Source organism: Macadamia integrifolia, unplaced genomic scaffold, assembly GCF_013358625.1.
Source record: "Macadamia integrifolia cultivar HAES 741 unplaced genomic scaffold, SCU_Mint_v3 scaffold401, whole genome shotgun sequence".
NCBI lineage: Eukaryota > Viridiplantae > Streptophyta > Magnoliopsida > Proteales > Proteaceae > Macadamia > Macadamia integrifolia.
In genome coordinates, this window is record NW_024870043.1 from 255,365 (window position 1) to 271,081 (window position 15,717).

Genomic DNA, 15,717 nt, shown 5'->3' on the forward strand with positions numbered 1-15,717 from the left:
GGAACGAGACCGAAATAACGGAACAAGGTTTTATCGTTCTATCGTTTAGCGTCTTTTAGCTTCTTCTTCATTTTTTTTTAAAACACCAAATGCTTTAGAGAATGAAAAAATGTCAGAAATGTTTTTCTGGATGACTACCCAACATAGCCTTATTATTCTCATTAGGCAAGTGTTAGGTGGAGAGGCCTCACTAGGAGTCCCAATTTGTGAACGCTTAAAATGTGGCGAATGTAGAAAACAAATGAATTAGGTGGATCAAGTACTCCTTCCTATGGAGTTCTTTACTACAACTGCACCAGATCCAGCACCATCTCCGGCCGAAAAAGAAGAAGACCTGGCCATTCTCATCGTTGGATTCTTCTTCAAGTTTTATAGGTTATACTTTTGCAGATTCATCTAATGCCATAAGGCTCACATGGTTCAGTACTGGGGTGTCCTTTGCAATGATGGTTGCAGCCATTGGTTTGTGATCCACATGGATGATTTCCGAATACGATATATCTATTAGATTGGATCCAAAATTGATTGGGTTCGCTAAGGTGAGTGGATTTTTGAATAATTTCATCAAATATTGAGAGGCTTTTCCCTTTTTTTTTTTTTTTTTTTTAACTCTTGTGTGAAGGATGAGTTCTTCTTCTCATTAGGCAGGTGTTAGTTTTGAAGAGGCCTCGCTAGGAGATCCCTAGCACCCCCCAAGCTAGAGAGGATCCTAGTTGAGAGGAAAGAGGTAGTTCGAGACGAACGAGATCCTCTCCAGCCATGTTGGGCACATCCAACGGTTGAGAACCCCTTGAAGTGCAAGCTAATGTATTAGGGATGTGTGGCTAAGTGCTCCTAGTCATTGGATGCACACTGGCTGAGAGGGTTTTCGGACTAAGAAATATATGCACCGACATCTTTTTAAATTTTTTATTTTTAATTTTTTTGCTTTTCTTTTATTTTCCTATTGTTGGAGAATTGTATTACAATTTCTTACAAAATACAAATTGCAATACAAAGCTTTTGCAGTAGAAACTATACTGTTATAGTGTTGATCCTTAGCTGAAATGAGATGAGAAAAAAATTAAAATAGATGTTGAATCACCACCACAACAACTGAAGAAACTTCGAACATAATAGAGGTTGAGTCACTCTTATAGTGCTTCCTTTAAGGTAATTGATGTCCTTTACTGTCAAGAGTTGTTCTGCACATCTACCTCCAAAATAAAACAACCTCCCACTAGAAGATGAGGCAATTCTTTTAGTCCCTTCTAGGAGCAAAAAGCTATAGCACAACAATCCCCCTTTAACTTTACACAAAACTTAGAGAAAATGGAAGGAAGAGAAAGACTTGTATGATTGCAATAAGTGGAAAAAGACAGAATGTCAATATGTGAATGTATATCTCTGCAAGGTATTTGGTTGGGTTTATATAGACCCAAAACCAACCCTTGCACCCTCTTAGATTCCTCAAGAGTAACTTCCAACTAATAGCAAGTTAATTGGAGAATAATATCATATGGACATGAACCGGGAATTAATTCAATAAATTGAATTAATCTCACTCAATTCCTTAGCCCACCTCCCCACTCATGGTAGTGACCATGAATGAACTTTAGGACACCCATATAATGACATTGACCATTTAGTTCCATTTAGCAATAACTTATGGCATGAATTAAGAATTAATTTCATAATTCCAATCAATTCTCTTTGCCCACCTCTCCACTCATGGTAATGGCTATGAATGAACTTCAGGGCTCCCATAGGGTGTTATTGACCATTTTTCACTACCTTGACCCCAAGGATCTCACACCATAACAAGACAATCAAAACACATAAAGAAATACCTCATTTTGAAACTTAAATATAATTAAATAGATATAAAATCTAACACCTATATATCAAATATCAGGAAAAAATAATTTTATTTTCAATTCAAGATTTTTTATTTTTATTCTCCTTAGCATCCAAATGCAAAAGACATTAATTACCATCAATTTTTAAATAAATATTGAGAAAATAAGACACGAAACCTGAGTTAGTTAACCTGTTTCATCAAAGTGAGGTATCCATACAATTCTATAATAACCTAAAACTTGTCACGAGGAAAGATCATTCAAAAATCAATGAACAGATCTCTTCTGAATGGTTGTTATAAGTTTGAATAGTAGTTATTGGTTATAACTAACCCTCAAGGAAATGTTTAATCATAGATGGCTTTTATAATCTCTCTCTCTCTCTCTCTCTCTCTCTCTCTCTCTCTCTCTCTCTCTCTCTCTCTCTCTCTCTCTCTCTCTCTCTCTCTCTCTCTCTCTCTCTCTCTTATCTACATGTGACGGTGTGACTGACGTTGATCATCCATGACATCATACTTTCACCCACTACTATGATAATTCATGTATCTTACTATTTCGTGAAGATTCTCCCAAGTCACAACCATGGTTTCAAGTATGGTTATCAAATAGGTCCTATCGTATTGATATTAATATTTGAGCGATCTGAATTAGTTATAGTATTGTTTCAGGGGTAATTTAAAAAAAAAAAATGTACATTTTTTTTTTTTTTTTTAGAAAAAAAAAAAGAAAGAAATGATCAAATAACTCCATCTGAATTGGTTACAGTATTGTTTCGGGGTAAGATGTAATATATATATATATATATATTAATGTATTAAAAAATGTTTGATTGGGAAGATGCTTGCAACATGCGAACAGATTTGAGAGCACAATCTTCACAACTTAAACCAATAATGCAAGAATCATAAGCACAAGTTTGGAAGTTATCATTATCAGTAGAACTGGAGACAGAATGTTCAGAGACTTTTACTTGGTTTAGTTTGTAATTTTGCTCATCAGAAGATGAGGAAGAGGTGTCTTGGAAAAAGGCTAAGATTTGGGATTTATTTTCATAATGCAATTAAGTTGAGCACCTGAGTCAACAATTGTATATATATATATGGAAAAAATTGATAAAGAAAGTGATCAATACAGTCCGAACAAAATTGATATCGACAAATACTGATATCAATACCGATAACTAAATCCATGCTCACAACTCATACCGATTCTTTATTGCACGTGCTATATATATAATACCATTTTCGAGTCTAAATTCTCTACCTACTTGGGTACCTCCTCATATGCTATCTATGAACTTTCTTGCTGCATGGGTGTAGTATTTGTTTTTTTTTTTTTTTTTTTTTGATAGAGAGGTGTATAATTAAATAAATGAAATAATTCACTTTCTTTTTAGGTTTACAAAAACCATCAAAATTTTGTATTTATTAAAAGGACAAAGTTTTTCCAAATCGATGGCTAAATGAGGGAACGAGCTAAATGTGACATTCATTACTCCCCACCTTGTTACACTTATTATACATTTCATGAATGGATTCCCATTCATCATGAGCTATAGTTTGAGGAATTGGATCAACTCGATTGAAATTGACTGAATCGAAGCAATATCATTCTTGATCGATCTTGACCAATCTCATTCGCAATACTAAGTTCTCAAACATTTCTGTCACCTTAGGAAAACTCAATCCCTATTCAGACTTCATTTCTTTGCCGTGTTCTAGCGTAGCAGGAAAGTTCTTACAAACCAGGTAACAACAAAACTTTATCCCACGTGGCCTTAAATTGTAGGTAAGCTTTTAATTATGAGGTTAATTGCCCATCACGTAATCTTAGCCATTAATCTACTTACAACGTCTTTCATGGTCAAAGTAGCCAACAACCTTGATGGAGCAATCCAACTTCTCCACATGGGAAAGAAGACTTTCAGTTTTCCACAACTCTCAAACAAATCCAAATCCAAAAAAGAGAAGCTAGAGAGAGAGAGAGAGAGAGAGAGAAACTCAAATGAAACTCAATTTGGGAGGTAAGGTTGGGCCAGCCGCCATGGCCATCCCTTTGGTGTGTGTATATATAAATATATATATATATATATATATAAATATATATATATATAAATATATATATATATATTGTGGTATTCTTCTCAGCGTATTGTGAATTAGGGTCTCAGAGTTTCTACCAATTTGAAAGAATTAGTGAACATAATCTGATCAGTAACTATGACGGGAGAGAATATTCCGATCATTTTGGAGCCGGGGCCAGAACTGAACGGTGGGACGTCGTCAACAGTCACCGGTGGGATTCATGAAGTTAAGGAGTTTCAGAACAGTGTAGAGATCGATGAACTCGCCCGTTTCGCGGTTGCTGAATACAGCAAGAAACAAGTATTTTCTTTTTTTCTCTCCTTTGGATTCTGTTTTTCATGCCCTCACATTCTTTAATCCTTTGAATTTCTGAGTTTTTGTTAATTTTGTTCTTGATTTCTGGTTAATGATGGAGAAAATCCTTATCTTCTTCATTCCTATTTTTCTTTTGATTCTTCTCTCGCTTGCTTTGGATTAAACTCACATAAAATTTTTGGTTAAATTTCTTATAAATAAATTATCCTCTTTGTTAACTTCTTTGAACTTGGATATCCCCAAGTAATCTGGGATTATTATTTTCACCTTCTGCATGAAACATTAATAATTCTCTAACTTCATCTGTAATACCCTATCTCTTCCATCACAACTTGCTCTAATACCACTTGTTGATGCTAAAACGAAACTAGCTCATCCTTAAGTGCTTAGATTCAGATCTTCTCCGGCGGCTAAGCTGCACGATCACAAATCCCGACACATGGTCAAATCCTTAAACTGTCAGATGATTTCTTGGGCAACTGAGCCACTAGAGAATTCTGACGCTAAAAACTCTTCCTTAAGGAGAGGGTGCTCAAGTACTTATTTATAAGTCTACCTCTTTTCCTTACTTTTTAGGGCTGCTTCTAATGACCACGCCCCCAAAAAACTTTGATTGCCTGGCCACTCCTTTGAATTTCTCTTCAATCATAATATTCTTCCAGCCAATTATTTAGTTTGGGCTTCTTGTTGTTCACTCCGTTTTTCCTTTTTTTTTCTTTTTTTTATCTATTTGTGCTAGGGTTAAAAGTTTGAGTTCATCTTTGATATTTGATCTTTTGTGCAGAATAAGATTGTTGAGTTTGATAAGGTGGTGAATGCAAAGGAACAGGTGGTTACTGGTATTATTTACTATCTCACTATTGAGGTAGTTGAAGATGGTAAGAAGGTGATCTATGAAGCCAAAGTCTGGGTGAAACCATGGATGAACTTCAAGGAGGTGCTGGAGTTCAAGCTCGTTAGTGGTTCTTCAGCCTAGTTTACTTCCACCGACCTTGTTGCTAAGCAAGTTTGATCATTCTCTAAATAATTTGGTAGAGAGATACCTTGTAGAAGACAATAATGTAAAGGTCTTATACAATAAGCCATGATAGATTTTCTGTAAATATTATATAATTTCATATTTTATAATAATATTTTCATATCAATAATAAGTGTCATTCTCGAAATGATTATTTATAAAACTTTTCAAATGTTGTTCCTGATCTTAGTATCTTTCAAAATTGATCCTAGAATATGCTTACCAAAGGTCCTTTTTTTTCATTCTATCGAAATAGGATAGAGAAATATCAATTCTGCCTAAGATTGACTCCGCAAGAGTGGAATCAAATGTGGTCTTAGGTTGTATCAAGCAAGGTCAATCCCCAATCTTGATTGAACCAATATTGATACATTGATAAATGATAATGGCAAAGTGGTTCAAAACATCATTTTTTTTTTTTAAACATGGGTAAATCTATCCGATCCCAATCAATAGTAATCAGGTCCAGATCTATTTTGATTGAGACTGATCCCAAGTACTAAAACCTTTTAGTGAGATGAGGATAGGGATGTAAATATATAGTCGAAATTCTACAAGTTCCCATTCGTATCCGTTTAGAGGTATTCGTATCCGATCAAAGGGTATCCGGATTAAAATCTGAATTATCCAAAAAATAATTAACTAATCTGATTAAATAATCAATTAATGATTTTGAAAGTTCTTGAAGTTCAGACAGGTTCTAGGAAATAAGAAAAAGAGTTAAAACAACTTAGAATGATGGATTAAGAGCAAATTATATTCACCAGGGGGGAAGAAGGTCCGGATTACACAAGTCAAAGAGTAAATAAATTGTTGAAAATCCAAGTTCGATATGCATCCGTATCCATTTAGAGATATCTGTATCTAATCAAGAAATACCCAGATTCAATCGCATCCAGTCCGAATTTAATGCGTATCTGATCCATTTACATCCCTAGATAGGAGAGAAATGGAGATTGAGACCGTACCTTGGTCCATCATCAGCAGGATTTTAATAATAGGAATTGGGTTTGAATCGGTGGGAGGAGATCCCGTTCCCAATCGGACTAGAATCGTCCTGAATCAGTCCATTCCAACCGAGTCTACGATTTTGGGCTGAAAACAGAATCGGCTTTGGAATCAGTCCGATTTAAGTTGAAACAAAAAGAAAATGACTGAACCCGGATCGTTCAGGTAGTAACGATTTAACCAATCCATGTAAAATTTGCAAATGATAAAGAAAAAATCAATGGAAAAATTAATTTTATGGTAAAAAATTTCTATAAGTTATGCATATAAAAGAGTTTTTAAAATAGGAAAAATGGATCCTACGACGTTAGTATACGAATCACTTTCACACACCCCCGCACAAGTGAAAGATCTAAAATTGCCCCCTTTTGGAAGATTCGTAGAGGGAATCCTCAGGTGCCTGCGTGTTGGAGGAAACCATCTTGCTTATAAATAATTTTAAGGTGACTTATTACGATCATTTTCAAAGGCTCTCATTTTGTACATTTTTTGAATATATATGTGAAATGATAATATTTACTCTTAATTAGAAAAGAAACATTTTATATTAAAATAGATGAAAGCCAATGAGAACATTGGTAAGAGCATCTTCAACGCATATAAAGGGATTGTGCGGTCATTTCACACCTATTATGTTTGAATGTTTTCTACATCAAACTGGCAGAGTTCTTCTACCTCAAAAGGTGTCAATAAAAAAAACGCTTTAACAATAACGCATGAATTGGCCTCACCATCTTGACCCTCCTTAAAGAAAAAAAAGGATCCCTGGTATGCGCTTCCATTGGCTCTAAATTCCTAAATTCCCAAGGCTCCCAAGTAGGCTTTTAATAGATAGAGTTTAACTTAATCAAGTGGATATAAGCCATGCCGATTATAAGTCCTTTAATAGTCAAAGTAACGAACCACTTTGATTCAACGATCCAATTCCATTGAAAGAAGATTACTATTCTTGACTCTCAAGATTTCAACACGTGGCATACATATGACGTATCCTTTAACATTTTTTTCTTTTCCAGAGACAAGACATTGTGGATGATTAACGTGAGAAACTCATGGGAAAAAGGCATATTCCCCTTATTCTAAGGATCGGATTTAGATTGACTGTCTTACACGTCATACACGTCATTGACAATGTCTTCCTTAAGAAAAATTTATAAAAAAAGAAAAATCTTGAGAGAATACAAAGAAAAAAGTAAATAAATCTAAATCCAAAAAGAAGAGTTGCAGAGAGAGAGAGATCCTTGGGCCTTATATTAATATGGTTCTTCGTCTGTTGTTCTTATGTTGTCTATATGTTGTGATCCTCTTCTCTACGCATTGTGAATTAGGGTGTTGCAATGATGATAATCTGATGAATATGAATGAAGGGAATATTCCGATATTTTTAGAGCCGGGGCCATTAATATTACCCAACATGGAGCCAATGACCGGTGGGGCACCAAAGCCCGGTGCTGTGGAGGCAAAGACTGGTGGAATTCATGAAGTTAAGGGGTTTCAGAACAGTGTTGAGACTGATGAACTTGCCCGTTTCGCAATTGATGAATACAATAAGAAACAAGTATGTTTCCCCCTCTTAAGTTCTCTTTGGTTTGATTTCTATTTGTATTTATTTGATTTATTTCTATTTTTATAAGTATTTGGTATAATTTATAACACTTATTTCTATTTATAATAAATTAGAATAAATCACAAATCACAAATTACTCTCAAGTTATTTTATTGATTTATGGAAATAAATCATTTATGTTGATTTTTTCTATCTTAAATGAGCATGTGTGCTAAATTACTCAAAATCAATGGTAAATAACTAACTTCAATATGTTTTATACTTTTCCAATAAAAAATCTCAAATCCTATCATCTCGCTCGCTTAAAGCTCAAAGCTGAAAGTGACAACTGAAACCTTTTTTCTCATTATATAATCTATTTTATAAATAGTAACCAAACAAATATTATTTGTGGTCCACAATTTATTGTCACAAATAATTTCTAAAAAATAGTTAATAAATACAAATAGAAATCATACCAAAGAGAGCCTTAAAGCAATATACTTTTTTTTTTCATTTATGTTGAATTCTGTTTTTCATTCACTCACATTCTTTAACCTTTGAATTTTTTGGGTTATCATCAATTTTGTTCTTGATTTTTGGATTTGTTGGAACTCAAATAGAATTCGTCCTTAAAGTTAACATTGGCTATTTACATTTGAAGAAGAATTATTATTTTCATGTGAACCCCAACACTTTTTCCTAGGTTGGTTTCATTCACCACCTTCACACCCCATTCTCCCAAAAAAATAATTTTTTGACCGCACACTAATTAAAATTTGTCTTTAATTAATTTTTTTTTAAGATCACAATTTCATTTATTCTAACTGCTTATCATAATATTCTTTCGGTTAATCATTATAGTTGGGCTTGTTGCATGTTGCTCCTCTTGTATTATTATTATTATTTTATTTTTTTTTTTTTTAACATGGTAATACTTTTCGATCCCCCGGACTTTGCATATGCAAGAGTCTCATACACTGGATATGCCTTTCTAATTTTTTTGATATATTTATCTTAGGTTAAAATTTTGAGTTGATCCTTGATGTCTGATCTTACCTGCAGAATAAGGTTGTTGAGTTTGGTAGGGTGGTGAATGTGAAAGAACAAGTGGTAACTGGTACCATTTACTATCTTACTTTAGAGGTGGTTGAGGGAGGTAAGAAGACGATCTACGAAGCCAAAGTTTGGGTGAAGCCATGGATGAACTTCAAGGAGTTGCAAGAGTTCAAGCCATCAATTTAGTTCTTGGTATCAGTATTGGTATTGGTATCGATATCAATTTCTGCCAATACCAATACAATAAGAGCAATACGATATCGATACTTGAAACCATGGTTCAAGCCCCTTGGTGGTTCTTAGAATAAAGAGTTGGATAGTATTACAAGAATGCTTCGATTTACTATCCCATACAATAAGCTATGATGGTATTTCTGTAAATATTGTGTAATTTCATAGGCCATTATAACATTTTTCGTAATTAATAAGTGCCGTTCTCAAATTGATTCTGTATAAGACCTTCCAAACGTGCTCTTGATCTTCTTTTTTTCTAGAATTGATCTTGGAATAGGCATAGGCTTCCCAAATATCATTTTTCATTTTGTCGAAGCAGAATCAAGAAATGCCACTTCGTTTAATAACTTTTTATAGTTACATCACTCTCTCCATATTATAAGATATTGGACATGCTAATTTCTTTTTGGATAAAAGTTGCTGATTAAGAAATCAAATCAAGAATGAGTTTTCTTCAATAAACAAATAATACCAACAAAATTACGACTTATGTTTTTTGAGTTCAAATACGGCAAAAAACATAAGGGAATAAGTATTCAACTATGTTAGTATATTTTTTTTTTTCCCTCTCACATGGGTTTCTTTATTATTTTCTTTCTTACTCTAACGATGTGAATCTCATGTGGATGATTTCATGCATTTTTTGCACCACCATTGGTATGGTATGTAGATTCTTGCCTACACGGGTATTGTGGGGAACCCTCTTCCATCCTGCTCTAATCATATGAGTCCCATGTGGATGATATAATTCTTTGCATTGCTATTGTTATAATATGCAGATTCCTCCCTACATTGGCGTTATGGGAACCCTCTCCCAAAACTTAAATGTTGATTTTTAAAAAATGAATTTAATATTAAATAAGTTTATGGTCCATAAACTCCACACATCAAATATTAATATTTAAGAGAGGAGGTTAGGTATGGCGTAGGCTTTTCTGGAGCTAGTTGCTCAACGCCTCAACCAATGGGGGGCTGGGATGGGAAGGGCATAGAGGACTTTTTAAAGGGGAGGAGGAGAGAGATAGACACGGATCTGGATATATCGGCGGCATACCCAACCTTCTCCCAGTATTTAATTAAGGGATTTCTTAATGACATGCACATCTATAGGTGTATTTAGAACTTGACAGCTTCCCTTATTTATCCTTTTTTTTTTTTTTGTAAAACAACTTGTTTTATCCTCTGAACTCCTTTAAGTTAAGGTTATAAAATGAATTTAATAAAAAACTAGAAAGTGACTTATTACCATGCCAGTATCAAAAGCTCTCATTGTTTTGTACATTTTTTTTTAGTATATATGTGAAATAATAAAATTTACCCTTATTGAAGAACAAAACATATTGTATTAAAAAAGACAAAAAGTGTGCTTACAAGTCATTTGACAGATTAAGGAATGTCAATAAGAAAATCCTTTCAATTAATAAGTCATGAATTGATCCCATAAGTTATGTATATATATTTAATAGTCATTTTTTTTATTCAATTGTACTGATTAATTCTACTATTCAAATTCTGAACCATTTTAAATACATTGTATTAAACAAAGTATTTTATTCTTTTCCACCATTTCTGTTTTAAACACTTGTTGTTGGAGAAATATTTTGGGTGAAACTTAACTATGATGGATCTTAGAGTTTTTTCTTTTTCAATAAAATACCAGACCCGAGGCATGTGTAACCCTAAATTCCTCAATCAGAGTAATTTATAAAACATAAGCCGAGATAGTTGAAATCAAAGGGCATTACTTGAATACTACGGTAGGTACATGTAAAGAAATGATTAAAAGGTCCGGAGAATTGGGATTTCCTATCATAATGCATGATTATTTGACCAAGGGATTCACTGTAACTTAAGGCTCCCAAGTAGGCTTTGAGACTAGCCTCTTGGTGTCCTTAATGGTTTGTTTATTATGTATTCAACCTTGAAGTCCAGAGGTTCCAGGTTTGGTTGGGGGGGGGAGGTTATCTCTTAGGGCTTAGCTGAGCAAGTTGGTCTAAACAAACCCAGTTATATGGAGTCAAAGTTGTGACCACCTTGATTAAACAACCCACTTCCTCCCTATGAAAAAGAAAATTACTATTTGTCAGCTCTCATGATAGGACCTTCCAGCCGGCGCCGGATGCTCACTGAGGAGTTGGCACGTTACAAGATGATCTGAATCTGATTTCAAGATGTGCCACATTTATGATGAATCCTTTGAACAAATTTTTTTTTTTTTTTTAACGAAAAAAATAAAATCCAGCTTCAGAGAGAGAGAGAGAGAGAGGAAGGAGGTCAAATGAAACTCAATTGAATTAATTAGGGATAAGGGTGGAGCCACCGGGCCAGCCGCCAGCGTGCCCATCCCTTGGTCCATTCTTCTTCTGTTGTCTATATGTTGTGGTTTTCTTCTCCTCCTTGTTATGAATTAGGTCTTTCAGTGACAATAATCTGATCAGAATGGCAACCATGACCAGTGGGATTCATGAAGTTAAAGGGTTTCAGAACAGTATGGAGATCAACGAACTCGCCCGTTTCGCCGTCAATCAACACAACAAGAAACAAGTATTTTTTTTTTTTCCCCTCTAAAATCTATAGATATATTTTTTTGATCTAATTTGTCTACCTAGGGTTCATACTTGATGTTTGATCTTGTGCGCAGAATAATGTAGCTGAGTTTGAAAAGGTGGTGAATGCAAAGGAACAGGTGGTTGCTGGTACTATCTACAATCTCACTCTGGAGATAGTTGAGGATGGTAAGAAGAAGATCTATGAAACCAAAGTCTGGCTGAAGCCATGGATGAACTTCAAGGAGGTGCTAGAGTTCAAGCCCGTTGGTGGTTCTGATAAGCAAGGTTGACTATTCTCTCAAGAATTTGGTAGAGAGATATGTTGTAGAAGACTATTATATAAAGTCCTATATAAACTCACGTCAACGTAGTTTCAGTATTTCTAGGATGTTTTTGATTCACTACATGATTAAATAAGATATGATGCCATTTCTGTAAATATCATGTAATTTCATAAATTATGATGATATTTTCGTAATTACACTTAATTGTTGTTCTCGAATTGATTCTGTCTAAAACCTTTCAACAATTATTCTTAATCTTTTTGTGTTCCAGAATTGATCCTGGAATAGGCTTATCAAATGTCTTTTATTCTATCGGAACAGAATCAAGAAATATCAATTCTGATTAAGATTGATTTCCACTGAATGGGAGTGTAACCAAACGTAGTCTTAGGTTGTTTTCTCAATATTTCTCTGATCCAAGCCATGTAGTTGTTCCCACTCTACTTGGACAAAAAGAAATGTATGTATGTATGTGTGTATATGTGTGATCATGGTATCTGCCTGCCTCCTTCTTTATTGTTCCATTTAGATCAACATCAATATGGCAAGGACCTACCAATTGTTTGTTGTTCAATTCAATGGAGCAAATGGAGCAAACCAGTAACATCAAGGAACAGTTCAACAAGGTGTTGAGAAAAAAAAAATTATAAATAAATAAAAATGAAACAAAGAAACGTGGAGTCCTAGTAACAGTTTCAGTAATTGGGATCAGGGTGCTTTTCAAATAATATAATTTACATTAATTGGAGAAATTTTTTATACTAAAATTATTTAAATTAATTTTTAAATATCTTAAAATGGTCTTTGTCACTTAATTAATATTTATTAGGGTCTAAGTCCGATATAAAGGCTGCTATAATTACCACAAAAATTGAATAAAGGTCCCTATGACCTCATGAAGGAGTTCAGATCACAATCTTATACTCTGAGGCTCGCACATGTATAGCATCCATTCTCCCATTAGCATAGATCTCCTAATTTGATGGAATCCATGTATGAGTCTAAGGGCGTATACAGATGCTTCTCGTATGAGAATGTGAGGAGAATGTGATCCAGACTCGAAGGAGAGAAGCACACCATACACACTTCTAAACCTACCATGCACATCATATATACACTTTCTTATCTTCTAATATACAAGTTCATTTTTTTTTTCTTTTTTTGGTAAACCTAATATATACATTCATACACACTTTTAATCATGTCCTCGCACACCATGCGCCAACTTATTGTTATTCCCAAGACTCTCGATTTCAAGGAGCGGGTGAAACGTATTGATATCAAGCAGGATGGTTGTATCAACAGGACAAAGCTAGAAGAAAGGTTGAGGAATATTCTCGGCTTGAGTTCTACAATTGAAAAGCCCATCTTGCAATGTCTTATTCCAATCTTGACCATAATGGATACATTAATGGAGAGTTGGAACTGAAGAAGCTCCTCGACTTTATACGAATGCGATTGGGAATCACATTTTCCTCTTACAAAAAAAAATTAATAGTAAAATGAACTGGAAGTATATGTGAGGAACCAACATCGATCTATCTCACTTTCTGCCATTTAAAGGGTAAAGAGGGGTATATAAGGAAGCAAAAGGTATAAGTATTGGATTTACGTCCAGATGAACTTACATGCGGAGGATCCATTCCTGATAAGTACTTAGGGCAATTATTATCACTCCCTACACTTGACCTATATTCATTGAATTTCCCCTTATTAATTAAATTTTTTTTTCTAATATTTCCCTAAAATTCAGGCTTTTACTTTTCCTTCTCCCATGTTGTTTTTAAATGTACAATTAATTAAGTTAGCCTTTCTTTTTACCCAGTAACCTGTACTCTACTTTATCAAAAAAAATAAAAAATAAAAACAACTGTGCTCTAACCTTCTATTCCTATTGACATTGTTTTTATTAACTATCACACATGTACATGGGACCACATATATTTTTTCTTCATCATCTTCTTGGTTTGTTTTCTTGGCAGAAGGAACCAATATATAGTACAATTGGTGTTGCAAAGGTGATAATACCTTAACCCAAAAAGAGAAAATTAAAGCCAATTCAATGACTTGTGGTTGTATTTTTATTGGGTATCCTCATCACATTGCCGCTTATAAATTTTTAGTTCTCACATCCATAGAGAAATTTTTTTTAGACTGATACAATTATTGAGTCAAGAAATGGTGAATTTTTTGAGCATATCTCTCTTTTGAAAGAAAATAATGCTAATGTATGAGAGTATAAGAAACAAAGTTTAAGGTACGAGAATATCAATAAATATAAGTCAAGTATAGAAAAGTGATAATAATTGCCCAATCGACGGAATAGAAATATGTACATAACCTAACCTATGAGGTTTTATTACCTAACTAACAAGAACCCATTAGGACCACACAAAACAGGCCAGACCCGACCAATTGACACACCTAATTCAATGTTTATTTCATAAATAAAAGTGGTGGGGTGTGAGTCATGCTTGCAGTTCATCATTCTTTTATCTTACCGTGCTCACATGTTTAATTTCAATCAAATTTGAATTTGTCAATTACAATTTGCAAAAGGCGAGACTATGAATTAAGTATGGTTTGTAAGGTATCAGATCATAATGCATGATTATTTAACTAAGGGATTCACTGCAACTTAAGACTCCCAAGTAGGCTTTAATGAGACTAGCCTCTTAGTGTCCTTAATGGTTTGTTTATTATGTGTGCAACCTTGAAGTCCTGAGATTCAAGGCTTGGCTGAGCAAGATGGTCCAAACAAACCCAATTCTTCTCTATGGAAACAAAATCACTATTTGTCAACTCTCATGATAGATCTTCCCAGTCATCGAATGTTCATTAGGGAGCTGGCACGCTGCAGATGATCTGAATCTGATTTAAACACATGCCACATTTATGATGAATCCTTTGAACAAAATTTGTATAACCAAAGAGAGACCAGCTTCAAAAAGAGAGAGAGAAGTCCAAATGAAACTCAATTGATTTAATTAGGGATAAGGGTGGAGCCACCCGGCCATCCACCAGCGTGGCAATTCCTTGATTCATTCTTCTTATGTTGTCTATATATTGTGGTTTTCTTCTCCTTCTTGTTATGAATTAGGGTCGTGCAGTGACAATAATCTGATCAGAATGGCAACCATGACTGGTGGGATTCATAGAGTCAAAGGGTTTCAGAATAATGTTGAACTCGCCCGTTTCGCCCTTAATCAACACAACAAGAAACAAGTATTTTTTTTTCCCCTCTAAAATTGATACATAGATATATTTTTTTGATATAATTTGTCTACCCAGGGTTCATACTTGATGTTTGATCTTGTGTGCAGAATAAGGTAGCTGAGTTTGAAAATGTGGTGAATGCAAAGGAACAGGTGGTTGCTGGTACCATCTACGTACTATCTCAGTCTGGTGGTGGTTGAGGATGGAAAGAAGAAGATCTACGAAGCCAAAGTCTGGGTGAAGCCATAGATGAACTTCAAGGAGGTGTTGGAGTTCAAGTCCATTGGGGTTGAGCAAAATTGACTATTCTCTCAAGAATTTGGTAGAGATATGTTGTCGAAGGCAATAACTATGTTTAATAATGCATCTCACATCAAAGCAGCTATGATGGCATTTCTGTAATATCATGTAATTTCATTAGTCATAATGATATTTTCGTAATTAACAATAAGTATTGTTGTGCTCGAATTGATTCTGTATAAGACAGTCCAAACGTTGTTCCTGATCTTTTTGTATTCCAGAATTGTTCCTGGCATAGGTTTATCAAACGTCTCAGAACATAATCA

The 15,717-nt window shown here is 34.4% G+C and overlaps 2 protein-coding genes and 1 pseudogene across 2 annotated transcripts; all 3 read left to right on the plus strand.

Moving 5' to 3' along the window:
• The first annotated feature begins 3,970 nt into the window (after window positions 1–3,970).
• Window positions 3,971–5,439, plus strand: LOC122068456 (cysteine proteinase inhibitor A-like). The gene is made up of 2 exons (XM_042632308.1): window positions 3,971–4,222; window positions 5,022–5,439. Exons 1-2 carry the CDS (start codon window positions 4,058–4,060, stop codon window positions 5,211–5,213), a joined length of 357 nt encoding a protein of 118 aa, XP_042488242.1. The 5' UTR covers window positions 3,971–4,057; the 3' UTR covers window positions 5,214–5,439.
• Window positions 5,440–7,461: 2,022 nt separating this feature from the next.
• LOC122068453 (cysteine proteinase inhibitor-like) lies at window positions 7,462–9,310 on the plus strand. The gene is made up of 2 exons (XM_042632304.1): window positions 7,462–7,821; window positions 8,875–9,310. Exons 1-2 carry the CDS (start codon window positions 7,522–7,524, stop codon window positions 9,052–9,054), a joined length of 480 nt encoding a protein of 159 aa, XP_042488238.1. The 5' UTR covers window positions 7,462–7,521; the 3' UTR covers window positions 9,055–9,310.
• A 2,231-nt stretch (window positions 9,311–11,541) lies between these two features.
• On the plus strand, window positions 11,542–11,928 carry LOC122068466 (annotated as a pseudogene).
• The last annotated feature ends 3,789 nt before the right edge of the window (window positions 11,929–15,717 follow it).